Consider the following 19331-nt stretch of genomic DNA (forward strand, 5'->3'; position numbering starts at 1 on the left):
TTACTTTCCATCTGATGCCGTTATACTATTGTACTTAGATCACAACCTCCACTTGCCCCCTAGACCCTTTGCTTATTACGCAAGTTAATGAGTACTGTCTGATTGTTTTCTCCATGTTCACATGTGTAAGATCTTGTTTTCTTTATGTTCACCACATAGGTAATATCTTTTGAGCTCAATAAATAAGGACATGAAAAACCCTTGTTCGTGGCTCTTATCTCCTCCCAGACATTAGCCTCTCTCGTCTTCAATTCTGCATCCACTGTCTTGCTAGACAAGAGAGAACTCCAGACTCATAGTTTGCGACAGATTAAAAACTATATACATGTTTGAACTCTGTATGTTTGAAGAGAAAATACTAGGAGAAAATATACCAGTGCTGTTAGGGGGTAATTCTGGTTAGTGGAGTTATAGGTGCTTTTTATTTTTCTTCTATTTTCTGTATTCTCTACATTTTCTATAATAAGTGTACAACTAGGAAAAAACAACACCAAGTTATATTAAGAGATAAAAAAGGAAGGAAACACTTCAGAAATCAGAATACTATGTGAACATCAACCATATTGTCCAAACCATGAACAAGCAGTGGCAGCTGCAACTGAAATGAGTGATGGACTAATTCAAGTTGGCTGATCTTGTTGCCATAGCATTAATAGTCTTTCCAAGATAGGTTTCTGTGATATCCTTTAGCTTTATCAAGATTTAGATTGGTTCTCCTACTTAGTGTACAAAAATCTATGTTGGAATCCCATTTAAATTGTTGATTCCTGGGCCTTACCCCTAGAAATTGTAATTCATTTGTCTGTTGATGTGCCCAGACATCCACATTTTTAAAAATTATTTATTTATTTTGAGAGAATGAGAGAGTGTGTGCTTTTGTGCACGTGCATGCAGGCACATGAATAGGGGGAGGGGCAAAGAGGGAGAGAGAGAATCCCAAGCAGGCTTTGCATTGTGAGCTCAGAGCCCCATGCGGGGCTGCATCTGATGAACTGTGAGATCATGACCTGAGCCAAAATCAAGAGTTGGATGCTTAACCAACTGAGCCACCCAGGTGCCCCCGGACATCCACATTTTTAGTACACTCTCAGTGATTCATCTGATGCAGGTGGTCATCCTGCCACACTTTGAAAGACACTGCCATAGTTGAACCTCCTTTAGAAGTAAGCTTTAAGTTTTGGGGTGCCTTGCTGGCTTGCTCAGTGGAGCATGTGACTCTTGATCTCAGGGTTGTAAGTTTGAGCCTCTCATTGGGTATCGATAGAGATTACTTAAAAATAAAAAAAGAAGTTTTTTTTTTCACTGGAACCCTGTCTTGCCTGGGTGTGGGAAGTCCAACACTGTGAAGGGCCAGGGCTTCATGGCCCCAGCATTTTCTAGGTGTTCATCAAAACCACCTGTAGGGGTTTTTTAAAACACTGCAGATGTCTGCATCCCATTTTAGAACCTCCTGACTCCGATTGTCTAGAAGTAGGGTATGGGCATGTGAATTTTTAATGAGCACCACAGATTACTTAGAACTTAAATGTACCTGATAAACCAATTGGTATGGAACACAATATGGTACAGCTTCTTTTAAGCTATACTGGTATGCTTTGGTGAAGACAATGTGGCTTGGGATGATGGTCATTGTAGGCTTAGTTGCTGGAAAGTTACTGGGTTCCCATTGTTTCTAGGCCATGAATAGTGCAAGTTAATTTTGTTTTCTTAATAACTTAAATAACTCTTATTTTCACTACATAGTTTTTACCTCTAGGTGGCAGCAAAGGATAGTTATTAGAACAGTCCTAGATGTAATAACCAAACCTTTAAAAAATGATGCTGTGGGTTTTTTTCCCTCCATATGAATTTTATTCTTGGATGTATTTCAGTAAATGAGGTATGGAACTTCAAAATGTGTCATCTCTTGGATAATTTTTACAGAACATTATGTCAAATAGTTCCAAGAAAGTTTTATCCAAATTTGGAGTGCATATTGCAAGAGGAATCCATGCATATGTCTGTTTTAGGACCACACAGTGAACATTCTACTCAGAGTTGTAGGCTCCTGGGTTTCATCAGAAAGCAGATGTCTTGGAGGAGATTAAGCAAGTTGGAAAACTCATTCACAGAAGAAAAGATGTTTTAATGTTTTAACTCAGTTCAACATGGAGATTGAGATTTGGAATGGATTACAGGTCTGAAGGATGCCAAGTTCAGTAAGGCAGCGGCATTGGTTTTATCTAGGGAGCAGTAGAAAGAAAAGGAGTATATGTGTGGAATGTATTCACTAAATTCTTAAAATGTTGGCTTATTTGGTCCATGATTTCTTAAAAGAAACCAAGTGGTCTACAAGACACCCTAGTTACAGTAAGTCATCAAATGGCAGTGAGACTTTGTGACCAAAGGAAGTACAGAAAGGTGAAAATATTTTCTTTTATTTGAAGTCATAATTCAATAGCCCAATTTCTACCTGATCCTTGTGCTTTTTCATATTATCATAGAGGACAAGCATCTGAAAGTATACCAGGTCAGAATCAGCATTTATGGGGGAGCTATTAGATCCTTGTTAGGCAGCTGGAGTCAGGATGTTTCCCTTTCTCTAAATGAAATTCTTTTGTAAGTGCTTTGAACTTTTTGGTGTTGCATTGGCAACATATTGTCTAAGAAAGCAGTGTTGTCTCAGGAGTGTTCCTGACTACAAGGACTGCAGCAGACCCCTCATTACACCTTTAGCTGTGGAGGTTGAAAGGATGAAGGTTCCCAGAGACTTCCTATCATTTGTGGTTTTTGGGGTGACGCAGTGAGGGGCAGATTCAGGGCTACCTGACTCCCTCGGGGACCCAGCTGTGTTATCAGAACGACAATATTTAGTATTTTGGTTTTTATCTCTTTTTAATGGGAAAGGACACAAGTATTTATGATATATGTGGTGATGAAAGGGAGGAAATGATAAACTAGAAAAAACATCTTTGAAATATTATTGCCTTTGTGTGTGTGTGTGTGTGTGTTTTGTATTGTTTGGTAAATCACTACTAATTTGTATAAAGAAAAAAAGTGGAAATAATAGATAATGAATATGGCAGATAGCCCAGAGTTTCATATGCTGCTTTGGCTTTTTTTTTTTTTTTTCTTGACTTTCTCCGAACTTCCTCATTATGCAATAAAACTTTATCACTAAACATTTTACAGTTTTATATGGTAAGAGGTCTTTCAAAAGGAAATTCTGCAGTTGGATTAGCTCATTCCTGTTAACCTCCTGCAAGAGAACATTTGGTTTTAAATAGAGTTGCAGCACTATGATTTATGTTAAAGTTGTCCGATTTCTGGGGAAGTTAGAGGAAATTGATGCCTTTATTTTATAATGTAACATGGTTTGTGGTTGTACCTAGTCACATCCCAATCTCTCTGTGGTAATTACACCATGGGCAGTGAGGGAGTCTGAGAATAAACATTGAAATAGAGTTTTCAAAAATCCTTCCTAATCCAGTTGCTTCCATTTGGTGCCCAGACACATAGCATCTCATGTAGAAATAGTATGCTAAAATAAATACACTAACCTTGAACTTTTGTCTTCTTTGTTTGTCCCCTTTGTTGTTGTTGTTGTTGTTGTTGTTGTTTTAAGATTTTATTTTTAAGTAACCTCTATACCCAACATGGGGCTTGAACTTAGAGCCCCAAGATCAAGAGTTGCACACTCCACCAACTGATCCAGCCAGGCACACGTCCCCTTTCTTGTTATTCATTGTCAGATTTTTTACCTCAGATATTTTTTTCTTTTTTGGTATTCTTCCCACTCTTTCCTCCCCATATCTTCATTTGCAACCATTTAAGGGTTTTTTTGATCGTTCACAGGCTGACAGTTTACAACAGCCTTGGGTTAGTGGCTAGAGCAGAGGCTCTGGTGCCAGATAGACTTGGGATTGCATTCTGTTTCTGGCATCAACTAGCTGTGTGTCCTCAGGCAAGACTTCAGACTTGCAGACTTCAGGTTCCTCATCTGTAATCCTTATCTGGAGATTGGAGTACCTACTTCTTGGTACCTACATTCTTGGGGGTGGGGGGGGGGGGGAGTAGGAGAGACCCATGGCACATCAAAGTTCCAGATAAGTGTTTGCTGTTAACAATGTTAATGTTATGAAGTTTGTCTTTTTCCTTATATCTCTTAAGATGCCTATTTCTTGATAATAATCATAACTTATTTTCTTTGGTTATTTTAACTTTCTTATTTTTCTGCTTTACCCCTTGTTTTCCCCCTCTCTAATTAATTATTGGAGACATGTTACCAAGCATAGGAGTTGAGGCAGCTGACAAGCAATGATGTTTACTGGGCCATGTTTCTAACCAATCTGACCCACAATTGTCCCTTCACACAATCTGCCCCTTCACACATTCTTTTCCTTCTTTATCCTACTTGGTCTGATTGTTATGAGTCTTTCTTTTTTAGAGTTTACCTGAAAAGATACTATTTTCTACTCTTTCTTCTTTTCTTATCTCTTAATTGAAAAAATGAAGCAGTTATAGCACCTATAAAGTCCTTTGGCCCTGACATTCTGTGAGTCTATGAAAAGAACAAATGCAAGCCAGCTGTGCCCACCAGGTATGTTGTTAGCCACATGAGCCTTTGTTGAATACCTACCACCAGCAGTATTTACATTCTGGGTAATGTAGTACAGTGGCTTTTAAACTTTATAAGCCCAAGAATGAAGCAGGCAGGTTGTTTAAATGCAGATTTCCAGCATTGGTTTCCAGAGGTCTAGGCACATGGAAATCTGTGGAGTCCTGAGTGATTCTTATAAGGGCGATCAGTGACTGCATTTGAGAAACATTGATATAAGAGTTTTAAAAATAAATGATCGCAGATTCTTCCTCTCGAGATTATGGTATAGGAGGGATAACAAATAAGCATAAAAAGAGGCAAAACGAAGTGCTATAATAGAGGTACAAACAGAAGCATTTTGGAAACTTGGAGGAAGACTGTGAAGAATAGGAAGGTTTTCCAGAGGTATTGGCCTTGAGATAGGAGTAAGATTTCAATAGGACGAACAAAGAGACAAGAGTATTCTATCCTTAGGAACAGCGTGAACAAGGTGTGAGGTAAGAAAGCTCAGTTGTATGTGGGAGGATGGTCAGTACTGTGTTCTGGTGAGGAGGATACACGGTTCGTCCAGTTTCAAAAGGAGATGAGGCAAGAGATGGAGGACTAATCTAGAAGGTTTGGACTTTGTGATATACTCAGTGATATAAGTGTGAAGTAAGTGCTCTTTTGGGTGGGTTGGGGGTGGAGAGGACTGGAGAATTGCCATGATCAGGACAGTATTGTAGAAAGATCACTAGCAACATGAGCACAGGTTGGATTAGAGAGGTAAGGGGTTAAATGTAATAGATTAATTATTTTACAGTACCATCTGTACTGAGGTCTGGATGTGGGGAGTAGTAGCACAAATAAAAGAGGGAGGGAGAGTAGCACAAATAACAGAGAAAGAAATACCAGGGCAGAGTGGCTGACTAAATCTGGGGCATGAACAGAAAAGTGGAGAATGGCTCCCAGATATTGAACCCTGGCAACAAGGAAGGTGGTGGACCATCACCAGAAGTGAGACAAAAAGGAACCCAAAAGCAGCAGTGCACTGGGGTGTGGGCACATGCCAAGTATGAAGTATAACTGGACCTTCCATGTGGAACTGTTTGGTAGGCATTGAAAACTTGGAGATCTGGCTTTGAGAATCATCATAGAGAAATAGTTGATACCATTCAAGTGACTGAGAGCACAAGGGGAAAATATAGTTGCTCTTCATCTTCCACTCTCTTCTTCTATGATAGATACTTCTAGATTCCTTTCCCATAGTTTGAGAGGTGAGTTTTGTTGGGCCCTATTCTTTGCCCACATGCACCTCTCCATCCCCCACACCCACCCTGCCACAAGTCCACCAATCTTACTGATAAGAGTGTAACTAGTTCTGAAAGGAGCCCCCAAGGAGATATTTCTTCCCAGTATTTGAACAATGCTTAGTGATTGAATCATTATCCAAGCACTGATTGGCTAGCAGAGAGTAAAGGAAATCCTGCCCCTCTCCTCCAGTGACCACACTGGCCCCTCTACCATTGTGTCTGGGCTGAGCAGACAGATTACATAAACTTGTACTCTGTGGGGGGGGGTCTGCCACTCCTTGGCACAGGGGCATTCGGTAATTACAGGGTGTGCCCCCCCCCCCCCCCCCGAGCACATTTCCTTCCACATTGGCAGTCTGAGAAAACCTGGAATAGGGCCATAGTTGATAAGTTGGCCTAAAAAAATAGTAATAATTGTCCATTGTTCTCCCTAGTCCTCTCATTACTCTTCATAGAAGCTAAAGTCAGTGGCTCTGGCATTTGTATCTTCCAAAATTTGTGTTACAAATAGGTATTATTCTTATAATCAGAAAAAAGTTTTATATAGAAAAAAAACTGTGCTGCTTATGCCTGTCACTGTGAGAGATGCCATCCTTCTTCACTGAGATCCCTACCCATTTACCCCCTCCTTGTTGCCCTGAAGTTGTTTAAATTTTTCTAATGTTTTATGGACCTTTTGGGGATTGTTGAAATTTTTAGTTAACCCCTCTCTCTATAAACTAATTTTCTGCAGCCTCAAAACTAATATCCATGAATTCAGTCAAGAACACCATTAAAAGGCAAAGAATGGAAAAGGAATAGCTCTTTTCTTTCTTTTTTTTTTTTTTTTTTTTTTTAAGAGAAGAAGGAGAAAAGCAGCCAACTTACTAATAGTGAATGATAGCAATTTACTCTTGAGGAATTGCTGTGAATTGTTTGAAGAGTGGCTGCAATGAAGCAAGTTTTTTTATGCATTTAATTGTTTCTGAGAGATATATTGGAGACCAACTTAAAGACTTTCCTCTGAAGTGTCAGTTTTATTTGTGATGCTTAATTCTGAATTGGAAGCAGAATTTAGAGACTGACAAAGCTGAACACTAACACTTTCCCCCTGAGCTGGGAAAATACACAACACTTTTTTTTTTTTTTCTTTCTTTCTTTTTCTTTTTCTTTAAGGTGATTTTGGGACCATCATTCTTTCCTAATAAGTTATGGTGTTGCTTGAGAAATGGAAACTCTAAATTAGGGTATATCATCCAGGAAGATTTTCTAGTCTTCTGCAAAGGCCGAAGTGCCACTACCCATGGGCTAAGTTGGTGGTTTTTGTCTTTATGGTGGCTACACCTTGATCCTTTGATTGCCTTTTCTGGAGGTGTCGGGTCACTATCAGGACTGTCAAGGCAGCTGCTATGTATAAGTTTTGATGTGCATGGTCATGATGTTCTTTTTGTGGATCATTTTTACTCACTTCTGATGCCTTTCCTCCAACCACCTCTGAGGCCCATCAGATACCTCCTCCAAGCTCATTCTGCATGCCCTGCATTTGTGCCTTTGCTTATTGAACCCTGCTTTAGGATAGAGTGGACTTTAACCACCACCCCAGTGCTCCCTGAGAACAGTCTCCTGATGATGAGGAATTGTGCTTCTCCTTGGTCTTGGTTTCTCCCATGTCCTAGCCACAGCACCATCCTGTCAGTCTTCCCCATGCCTCCCCATTTATGTGAGGCTCAGCCTCTCACATTCATAAACCTTTGTTCCCCAAACAATAACCTCAGGGAGATGGGAGGAGTTGGAAGGGGAGCCAGATCACTCTGGACTGTGGTGATCATGGAAGTTTTCCGAAAGGGTAAGGTTTGAGCCAGATCTTTCAGTGTGGATCACGTGATGAGAGAAGAGAAAATTATCCATGTGGAACAGCTGGGAGGGGGTAGGAGAAAGCCCTGTGTATCTTTAGGGGAATTCTGAGTGTTCTGGATAAAGTGGCAGACTTGTGAGACAGAGTGCAAGAATGTAATGTTAGACATCCCGTCTATGCTCTTAAGTAATGGAGAGGATCAAAGGCAATTTATTATGCTTCCCACTTGCACTGAGGTAGCTTCTCAGTATGTTGCCATGGAAAGAGAATGGGACAACAGAATTAAATTTGTGTTATATCTTTCTCATGTCACATACTAATAGAACAACCTGAAGCAATTTTCCTTGCATCTCAGAATTAAACATTTTTTATCTTTAAAATTGTGGTGATATATAGGGTTGTTGTGAAATGAAATGATAGTGTATAAAGGATTAGTTATTCCCATTATCTCACTACCCAGAAGTCTTCACTGAAGACACAGAGTGCTCCCTGCCATTGTATTCAAGGCACAGTCTGACAGGACCAGGCCCTTCAAGCCTACCCCTACCCCAACCATCTGAGCTGAAGCCACACTACCCTGCTCATTGTTCCTTGAACTCTGGTTTTCTCCTGTCTTGCTTGGCCTCACATCTCTGCTTTTGTCTCATTCTTGTCTCATTGGTGTCACTTGACAGTACCCTGGAACACCTTTTGTCCTCTGTTTATCTTAGTCTTCCTCATCTCCCAGCCCCTGCTCAAATCTCATCTATGTCTGAAACCTAACCCCTGAATCTTGTCCCTGGAGTAACCTGCTCCTCTTCCAAATTCCTGTAGTATTTACTCTCTGTAGAATTCCTTCTCTGTGTTGTGCTCTTAATTACCTTTCAAGGTAGTCCTCAAGTCCCACCCTAGATTCTAAATCTTACACTTCCATAACTGCCTCACATAGCACTGGGTAAAATTAGGTGCTTCATAAATATATTTGTTGGTTCATTCTTATAGGTGATTTGTTGAAGAATGAAGAAAGCTTGTATTCTAATAGACATTTGTGCCTCTGGTGGTTATAAGCTACTACAGAAGGAGTTGAAATTTCTGAAAGAGGACTCTTTGGAAAGGTCTAAACAGTACTGGGTTATCTCTTAAGTTCTTAGGAATCCTCCTGAAACCCATTTTTTCCCACTAAGGCAAATGTGGTTGGTTGTCTAGACTTTTATTTCTCCTGAAGGCATGTGAGAAATGGAAGCTTATCTGAAAACATTAGTTTATATCTGGTATTGAAACAAAGGTACAGGGTATTAACACAAATACAAATATTCAAATACACATATGCCTTGAGCCAATCTGTCAGGTTAGTGGAAACAATCCTTATGCAACTAAACTCTTCAGTGCAGATTTTTAAAGTTGCTTTGAGGCTTATATTTAGTCAGATTCAAGATTTTCATCTCTACATACCAGACACAAGAGTTTTCAAATGAGCTGTCAGATTTTTCCCACAGCAAGTCATGTAAAAGAGGAACTGGCTTATAGAGGTAGTCCATCTCTCTCATGCAGTGGTTCTCAAATGGAGGTGATTTTACACTGCAGAGAACATTTAGCCATGTCAGGAGCCATTTTTGTTTGTCACAGTTGGGAGATGCTACTTGGCATCTAGTGGAAGCCAGGAATGCTCCTAGACGTCCTACAGTGCACAGGACATCCTTCCACAACAAAGAATCACCAGACCCATACGGTTAATAGTCCTGAGGTTGCAAAACTTTGCTCTAATGAGAAAAGAGCTGATATGTTGAGGATTAAAAGGCTAATTCATAGAATCTTAAAGAAGAAAACAAATCTTTAAAGATCATCTAGTAGTTAGGACACCTATAAGTGGGAAAATGAGGAAGGAGAAATATAATGGCTGAAAGGAAACTCATGTAGATAATTGGTTTGTTTATTTATGCTCAAACGTATTTCTCAAAGGAATTTTAAGTGATTAAAAGAGGGTGTTGAGACTTGGAAAGAATTCAGAAATCATTGGAAGTTAGAACTAGATATGATCATAGAGATCACCAAGTCCAGTTGTCTTTATTTCACAAAAACTAAATGACTTTTTTAGAGCTGCATTGCTGACTGGGAAAGGCATGAACTAACCTGATCTTCTGTTTGCCAGCCTCAAATGCTCCCTCCCAACCAGTTACTCCCCTTATCTAAATCTTTCCTTGATCAGTTTCAAGTCTCATTTGCTCTGTGAAGCCTTGTCTACTGTAGTCCTGCTTAATCTCTAGTTTATTGTGTGAATTTAGTTTGCCACTTGATTAAATGTTGTCTCATACTCTTGTTTCTTGTCTCCTTTCCTTGCTCAGAATAATAAGCTCTTCAGGGACAGTGAATCTTTTGTCTCCATATCTGCCCCAATGTTGGATAGAAGGTAGGTAGTTCAGTGTGTCATGATCAGTGTATTCACCAGTTGTATCCATGTGGTGCTTTGAAGAGAAGATATCCTGCATGTCACTGAGACATATGAGTGGTTTGTCAGTGAACCCATTCCACCTTTCCAGAGTCCTAAGGGATGGCACAGAGTGAGACACTCTTTGTAGGTCTAGGGCCTGTATACATTGTTAGTTATGCAAAGATGACAAGGCTTTCAAAAGCAAAACAAAACTCAGAGGCAAAAAAAGAAAAAAAATCCTAGGTAATGTTACAGAAATACCATATAGGACCATTTGGCTATAAGGGAGAAAGGAACTTACTAAAATAAAAGTAAAAAAGCTTTCAAAAACTTCCTCAATTAATCAGACAAATTTTATTTCTCTGATAATAATTTCATTAAAAAATAAGTGAAATTTTAAAATGAAGCCACAAGTAAAGAAAAGAAGATTATCCCTAGGATAGCTGATTGCTATGCCAAAGGTTAGCCCAGAGTACATTTACAGCACCATTTTAAGTATAAAAACTGGTATCCTGATAGAATGTTGACAGATTTAAATGTGCTGCCATATGAACGGTGTTAATTCATTATCAAATGATAAAGTACTTAGAAATGTTGGCCAGTTAACTGGCTAGACTCCCCAAGGATTCCTTACCCCTAGTGTGTTGCCCTTGGGGGATATATTTCACTGCACAGTGGAAGTTCCATCAGTTGGAAAGGAAAGGATTTGGAGTGTAATCTAAATGAAAATGAATTTAAGGCAGTTTAGGGTTGGGGACTTTATTGAACCACTTATCTTCCTTGCTCTTTCTTGGCATTTGCCTCACTGTGCTCTAAGGTGAATGGAGTCCTTTGTTTTGGTTCATCCAAACAGCTCTCTTTAATGTGTGTTCTGGACAATTCCCAAGAAATGCTGTAGGGTTATTGAGGGCCTGGGATCTCAGGGAGAAACAGCTTGTAGGTGTCAGACAGCCTGCTACTGCTCAACTGAAGATTCAGGCATCTATGCTGTGCTACAGTTATAAACCTAAGAACCTTCCCACCTTATAAAATGGTAGTTTTTATTAAGCTTTTTTCTGAATAAAAAGAAAACCTGAGGAATGAGCTGTTTGTCATGCTAGCCACCAGAGGGCGGAACAGTCACACTTCCTTGGACAGGGGTAATTTATTTTGACTGAACAGGACTATAGTCAGAACACATTTGCTAATGTCTATCAATATAGGAATTTCTAAAATAATGAAATTACTACTTTAGGGTGCATACTAATCAGCAGAGTAATTTGTTAAAAGTGTAGCTTCCTGGGCCATACCCTCACAGATTCCAATTTGAATCTGGGTGGGACATTGGGAGTCTCAAACATGTATCTTGTATTTTACTTTGAGAAACACAGATCTTAATGTTTTGGGCATGCATTTTTGCCTGATTATGTTTTCTCTTAGGATTATAAAGCAAAATGATTTTTGGCGAAAAAACAATAATAGAAACCAGGTATAGGTAAACTAGAATGTTGTTACAGATCTTTTCTTGCTTTGTCAAACAAGTTTCAAAAGAAACTCACTTTATAAAGATTCAGAATCAAAGAAGCTACCAAAACCATGCTTTTGTCTGGAGTTCTACCTCAGTCAATAAAGATCATCAAATCCTTAGGCTTCAAGCCTAATAATTTTTAATGAAATATCCCCTTTATGACCATCTTACAATGCAACATAATTTTATCCTTTGAGTGTCATGAAGACCTCTGCCTGATGTCTTGGCAATGTGAGATGTAATTGCAGAGACCTCCTGAGTAGATTTATGTAATCCTTTCATCATCTTGAACGTATAGAGAGAGATCTTCCTTTATATGTAAAGATCCAATTACAGTGATGCACATTGTCCTAGTACGGGTGATGATTTTATTTTTGCCAGTGCCCCAGAGAATGGAGGCATCCTAAAGGAAACTTTTGCCTCTGTTCTTAAAAGGACAGAAGAATATGGTGAAGTCTTAAATCTATGATAGGATGCTGCAGCTTAAAAAGTTAAAGAATTGGAGGTACTGAGTAAAATGAAAATTGGTTCTGAAGCTGGGACTTTAGATGAAATGAAATGAAAGGAAATTATGATTTTATCAGGTGTTTATAAAAACTATCTTCTGTGAGATTCCCATGGACCTATTCTAAGAATACAAACCTTCACTCTCACATATTTCATATGAAGATTTTCCAATGTCACTTCCTTTCTCCTACTTTTCAAGGTTCTTCTGTGAGTATATATGAGTTAAAAAGAAAGTTCTGTAACCTTTCACACACACACATGGATAGAAAATTTTAATTTTGAAATTAAGGACAAAAGATCTAGAACGTATGAATGGGAAGATGCTTTTTTTAAATGTGAGATTTTATGGAAAAAGGAAGATGTTTTCTATCAGAAATGATGCTGTCCTTACCATAAATTTTAATTAGTAACACTTTTAATAATCTATATATGTTATGAGTATGAAAGTATTTCTAAATTTTGATGCTGATATGAATTATTATACTAAAATAATCCTCCCAGTAGAGGAACCTCTAAGAGAAGTTCGGTTCCTTGAGGTCCAGTAAACTTCTGGTAATGTTACATTTCAGATGCCTATTAATAGTTAATATGTAGAGCATGTGATGAAATGAGAATTTGTTCATTATAATCATGAAGCACAGATCCTGTGGTGTTAACATTATTGTAGAGAATTGTTCTGGCTCACATAAGAAATTGAATCCTTACCAAATGGATGAACTATTGAATAGCCCAGAGTTTTCAAACTCTGTTAGTTATAGGTGTGCCAGAAATGGATCTTCCCCCTCAGCACTTGGGGCAGCCAACAGGAACCTATCGGTTGCTCATTTCTACCTCTCCATTGTATCCAGTGCTGCGGAAGGATATTTTCTTTTTGTGCCATTATCTGACAAAGGTTGGGAAGTACTGCAAAGACTTTGTTCTTTGATTCTTCCTAGTTTTTGTCACCCTCCAAAATGTTACGTGTACCCTCTCTTCATTATTATCTAGAAAAACATCTTATGCAGCAGGATTATCAGTGTCTACTTTGAAAGATGTAAAATTAAGTATGCCATTCCTTCTAAAGTTCTAGCCCAAGGTGACTTAAAAATAAAAGTAGTTTTGAAAACCATTTAGACCATCATGTATTTTGTAATACAGTTGGGTCACTGCCGATTCCCAAGATAAATGTGTTTAAACAGAAGCTTTCTCATTCATCACCAGCCTCAGCTTTCATCCAAATTTATTTAATGATGATGCAAGCCCACAGCATTGGTGTTGCAGTTCATCACCATGGAAGTGTTTCTGTCAACAAATCCTTGCTTTGCTATCATGAAATTGATTTTGCAGGGAAACGGATGATAATCATGGAAGATTTCTTTTACTTCTAAAGAACTTCACAGTTTGCCTGGGTGTCTAAATGGATTGTGTTTAAAATCAGTAACTGGCAATAAAATTGACCAAAGTAAATTAGACCGTTAAGAGGCTGGAAAAGGGAAAATGTTAACGAGCTACCTTGTCTGAAACCTTTTTTTTTTTTTTTGGAATGTGACATGGAGACCAGATTTATAATTTAAAACATTCCTCTGAAAACTGTTGTTCTCTAACTATGGAAATACAGAACATGCTCAAAGAGTCCTATAAGGTAGGTATCAGAATTCTTAGGATGCTTTGGCTGAGTTTTTCTCACTTACCTTGTGAATGGCATAACAATAATCATAGAGGAAACTTTCCTTAACTAACATAATGTATGATTTTTTTAAAAATATGCCTTTTCTATAACTTGTGTTTGTAGCTATCTTTGGCTTTTATTTGCTTGTTTAGAGGTTGGGGAGAAATGCAATTACATTGTAAGCTTCTGAGTATAGCTGACTTACAAACAAGGTAGGAAGCACATATCTTAAATAAACCAAACTATTTTAGGAATAGAAAGATGGGAAAAGATGGGATGGGAAAGAAGGACAAGAATGACACTTTTGCTTTGAAGCAGTGTTCAAGAGTATATATCATAGTCGCTGATTTCAGATGTGGATGCAAATATATATATATATATATATATGTTTTATGGGGGTTTTCATATGTAGAAGAAATACAGTCAACTCTTGATTGTCAAGGTAACTTGTATTCTCAAATGTGCTTTTTCTGGTTTTCTGTCACATTTCAAAGCTTTTTTACTTTCACTATCAGCTCATATGTGCTTATAAAAGCAAATTAATATTATATAATTCACTTACTGTCAGTAAACATTTATCAAGTTCTTAATATGTGCTAAGCACTTTACTGGTCATCATGGATATTGAGATACATCTCAAGAAGGAAGTTAAGTTTGCTCCTGAGAGATCTTATAGTTCACTTTTCAAAGAAAGAGACATAAACTTTATTTATTTGAACCACTTCCTCTTCCTCTAATAACATGTGATCAGAAGTTGACTGTAAATGGGAAGTAGGTGCTGTTTGTTTTTAAGGAAGAATGAATAAACCTTTTGAACAGAAAATAAAATACTATACATGCAAAAATATAACACAAAATGACCAAAAAAAAAAAAAAATTCAGCAAGCAATGGTAAAAATAACAAATTATTTACTGCTTTAAAATGTTAAAGTATTTCATCAAGACAAGTTGCAGTCAAATTAATGTGAGTTATGGAAAATGAAATACATAAAGATGTATTTATACAAGTGCAGAGTAAATATTTTCCATACAGGTATGTAAATGAAAAGATATACAGTAAGTGCACACTTGATAGGACTATGCAGGCAACACTTAGTTAGTTTCAGATACTCTTGGATAGTTCATGCACAAACCTTCCCAAAGTACAAGTTCAGTCAGTCTTTTGGGGGATGTGGAGGGATAATTAAAAAGGACTGAGTTCCTTGCAATAATATCACTATGGACTGGATGAGGGTGAGAGTCGTCAGTTATATATATTACTTACTGTAATTTGTGATTGTCGAGGAAGAGTTGTGGCTGTTGGTGTGATAGTAATACTGCTGGTGACTTTATTGGTTGTTTTGTTTAGTGCCCCATTAGTTAAGCCTTGAGTTCGGTTATCCTGTGGTGGTGTTGAAGGGCTGGCAGGTCTCACGGGGCTGGCCACAGCTTGCATGTAAGGACTTCCTAAGTGAATGTGGATTTTATTATCCTCAGTAGTTATCACACTTGAACTGTTGCTGTTTGAACGTTGAAACTGCCATGATGACTGCCGGTCAGGAGAGACTCTGAAAATCGCATGCTTGGCACTGATTTCTATCGGCTCTGGGGAACGTCCCTGCTCAGGAGAGCCTGCTGAACCAGTCACGGCCAAAACCTGAATAGGTGACATTGTCCTTTCTGGAGTTATAGAACCACAAGACTCTGGGGTCTGTGCTCTGGCAAAGGTTGCCATGGTAATTGGGGACATGCTTTGCTCTAAGTTCATGAGGCCTTCAGCAGAAGTTTTGGATTTCACCGGTGTTATGGAGGCATTTTGGAGGATGGTTATCCTTTGCTTTGGGGTGCCACAGTTTGGAATCACTGCAGTGCTTGTGTAAGAGTGAGGACTCTCTGTGGTTGGACTTGTGATTTCAAGAGTGGCTGTGTTTTGGACATGGTCTGGAGTAACCTTTATATGAAGTGGCTGCCCAGGTGTGTGGCTTAGGACTAGATCTCCAGGTTGCATGAAGTTGCCATTGGGTTTAGTTTGTATTTTTCCATTCTGAGGATGGCCCTCCTTAGATTTCATCCAAGGAATCCATAGTTTCCTGTTAACAGGACAGGGGGTAGATGAGTTGCATTTGAAGGACAGCACTGATTCCTCATCATTAGGGTCCTCATCCTGGTCCTCACTCTCCTCATATAACTGACCATTGATGACTGCTCGTTCCAGAGGAATGAGACTCTTGTAATCTGGTGGCTCATTGTCTACTACTTCTGTCTGAACTTCTTTAGAAAATACTTGAGGGTCAGAGATGATTCTTCCATTGAGGCTAGGCCGGAGGCTCTTACTGAAATGCCGATACCTCTCTAACTCTTTAGTGAGGTTTTCAATCTCTCTTCCCAAATCTCTGTTCCTGTTTTCTTGTTGATGGAGTTTCTTTTGCAGAACTGAATGATCTCCCTGGAGATGACATATCAGGTCCTCAGTTGCCATGTATTCATGAATTTTCTCTTTCAATGCATCTACTTCTCTTGAGAGGTGTCCCGACTTAGCTTCTTCTTCTTGAAGCCTTTTGAAAAGCCATTGTTCATGGCTGGACTCTGTCTTTTCTGCTAACTTGTACTTGTCAAGTTCCATTTTAACTCGTTCCAGCTCTTCAGATAAAAATTGAGCCTTATCTCGTTCAGTAGCATACCTACGTTCTAGAGTCTCGTACTCATCTTCTGTTTTCATAAGGTCATCCTCAATGGCTTTCATATCCTTTAACTTCAGTCTCAGTCTTTCCACTTCTTGAGAGAGCTCTTTAATCTTATTGTTTTCTTGGTGTAATGCTGTGGTGGACTTACTAGAATCTTGATTTAATTTGTTTTTTAGGAAATCTTTCTCAATTGCTTCCAATGATTGAAGCCTATTTTTCAACATATTAACTTTGGACAGGAGATCATTTCCTTTCTCTTCTTCTGCTTTCAGTTTGTTTTTCAGATCATCTCTCTCCTTGGTGACACTGTACATTTTTTCTTCCACGTCAGTTTTGGACTTTAGTGCCCTTTTTGTTTCCTCAATTAACTTCTCGGTAACCGTCGTCACTTTATTTTGCTCCATTTGAAGCTGAGAAGAAGCGGCTTGCAACTTATCTTCAGTTTGCTTTAATTTTTCACTCATTGTTTTTCTTTCATCTACCAGCATCACAGTTAACGTTTTCAATTTAGTTAAGTCCTCTTTTAGGGTAAATTCTGTCTTTTCCAGCCGACTTTCAATGACTTCTAGCTCTTTGATCCTTACTTTTAAACTCTCCAGTTCTTGTGACAACTGCTTTGTGGTCATCCTTTCTTTTTCTAAATTGCATTTCAGGGAATAACATTCTTGTTTGCTCTTGTTGAAGGCATCTTCTAATCTTTCCAAAGCCATAATCCTTTTATTGAGTTTTTCAACCTCAAGTTTAAAGTCTTTACTCTGTGATGTTTCCTTTTCGAGCCTCTTATTGAGATCTCTGCACTGCTCCTCCATTTTTATGAGTTCTTCATCCTTCCCTTCCATTTCTAGCACACGTTTTCTGAGCTCCTCTACCTCAGCCATGATACCACAGTTTCCATATTCTCCCTTGTTAATTTTTTCTTTTATATCTTGTAGCTCCTCTTCTGCTTTTCGTAAAGACCTGTTTGTCTCCTCTAATTCATCGATTTGCCGGCTGAGTGCTGCCAATTTTTGTCGAAGCTGGCGATTTTGGCTGTCCTCATTGGTGAGCTTTGCCATAATTGTTTCTTGGTTCTGGTGAAACCTTGTGGTTTGTGTTTGCAGTTCTTTCTCTAGTCTGTTCGCCTTCTGCTCTTCTTCCTGAACTCTGGTTTCAGTGAGGGCTAGTTTAGCATGTGTTTCCTTCGCACTTGTGGTTAGGTCTTGGATTTTCTGTCTTTGAAGGGCAAGCTGTGCCGTCAGCCTTTGTTGTTCGTCCACCACCATCAAAGCAAAAGACTTCAGTTTGGTCAGCTCCACTTTCAGGGCGGTGACCTTCTTTTCCTTTTCTTGCTCCTTCTTCTCCTGGGACTCAGTTTTTTGGTCAATTAGCTTCTTTAATCTGCAAAATACAAGAGTGCGTTCTGTTGTGTGATTGGTACTTCAGCAACTTCCCAGCTGTGACTAAACATTTATGTAATTTAGAAAGATTTATCAACTATACAGAATATGGAAAGGAATTCCTGTACTTGACTGGCAAGGAGAATCTTGATAAACAGCTCTGTTTTGCTTTTACAAGGTGGTTTGCCCCCACCCCCTTGCTGATTGGTAACAGTTGTAGCTCACCAGGAGCCTTAGTGGAAGAGTAAAGGCAAAAATAGTTGGTTTAAATTGCTAGTGTAAGGAGCACCTGGGTGGCTCAGTCACTTAAGCATCAGACTTCGGCTCACGTCATGATCTCACGGTTCATGCACCTGCATGGGGCTCTGTGCTGACAGTGCAGAGACTGCTTGGGAACTCCTCTCTCTCTCTCTCTCTCTCTCTCTCTCTCTCTCTCTCTCTCTCTCACTCAAAATAAACATACATACATATATAGCTAGCTAGCTTGTGGAACAGAACTAGTAGACTGTCTAGCCTGAAAGCTGTAAAAATAGATACAAGTTTGAGGTTCAAGTTGACCTGGCTTCAATATTGGCCCTCCTCTACCAGCTAATTAACCTGAGCTGTTATTTAGCATCCTTCAGCATCAGTTTCCCCGTCTGGAAAATGGAGGCAATGATTGTATTATCTCAGCAGCCATTTGTGAAAATTTAATGAGATAATTGATCTAAGAGTCTCATAGTGCTGGTGCATAATAATAAGCATTTGGTAGGGTTATTGATGTTCTTTTTTATTAATGTGGTTATTGTTATATTGATAAAATGATTTGCTTGAACCATTATAATATGTATACATTATATTTGGTGTTCAATTTCTTGATAAAGAGAGATAAAATTGAGATAAAATTTTATTCACATTGCCTAGAAGTTATGTGCTTCACTGATGGACCTCTCTGCCAATTAAAACTTGGTTTACACTAGCATGACATTTTGCCAGGAATCACCCACTTCATATATATCTTTATCCCCATAGTGACTGTAGTTGAATGAGGGGAATTGAGAGGCATCTGAAGGGGTTTAGAATTTTTGTAACGTGGGAAGAACATACAGTTTGATAGGAAAGAGTTTATCAATTAGAGTCAGATGGTAGAAATGACGGAGGAAAAACTCTACGATCAGGAACATAATAACTCCCTCTTAAATGATGACTATTATAATGTTACTTTTTTCTTTTACTTTTTAAATTTGTTGGCATAACAGGATGTCATTTTACATGCAATATAAATTATCTCTTCCACACCTCTCTCCTCAGCAGTGAGGTCACAGTTTTAAATCTGTGGCACTCTTAATTACATTGGGAATGGGATGATTATAGAGGATGTCATTACAGCTTTGCAGTATTGTTATACAGAAGCTAATACAGAATGGAATCCCTGAAGTATTGAACTAAAGGACTTGTCGTGGATGAAAAGTTATAAATATTTGTTTTCTGATCAAGCATAAAGAGTTCATAATTTACTATTTCTTTTCTGTTAAGAAT

At 38.6% G+C, this 19331-nt stretch overlaps 2 protein-coding genes across 5 annotated transcripts in view; one reads left to right on the plus strand and one right to left on the minus strand.

Annotated features, from left to right (window-relative positions):
* CMSS1 (cms1 ribosomal small subunit homolog) overlaps nt 1–19331 on the plus strand; it is a 383830-nt gene that overhangs the window by 13217 nt on the left and 351282 nt on the right. The window lies entirely within an intron of this gene.
* FILIP1L (filamin A interacting protein 1 like) overlaps nt 1–19331 on the minus strand; it is a 302611-nt gene that overhangs the window by 4129 nt on the left and 279151 nt on the right. For both annotated transcript variants that reach the window (XM_040484300.1, XM_040484301.1), the window contains one exon: nt 15039–17814. In XM_040484300.1, coding sequence (XP_040340234.1) covers nt 15039–17814 — 2776 coding nt within the window. The remainder of the gene's footprint in view (nt 1–15038; nt 17815–19331) is intronic.

This window comes from Herpailurus yagouaroundi, unplaced genomic scaffold, assembly GCF_014898765.1.
Source record: "Herpailurus yagouaroundi ecotype Mexico unplaced genomic scaffold, PumYag 162, whole genome shotgun sequence".
Taxonomy (NCBI): Eukaryota; Metazoa; Chordata; class Mammalia; order Carnivora; family Felidae; genus Herpailurus; species Herpailurus yagouaroundi.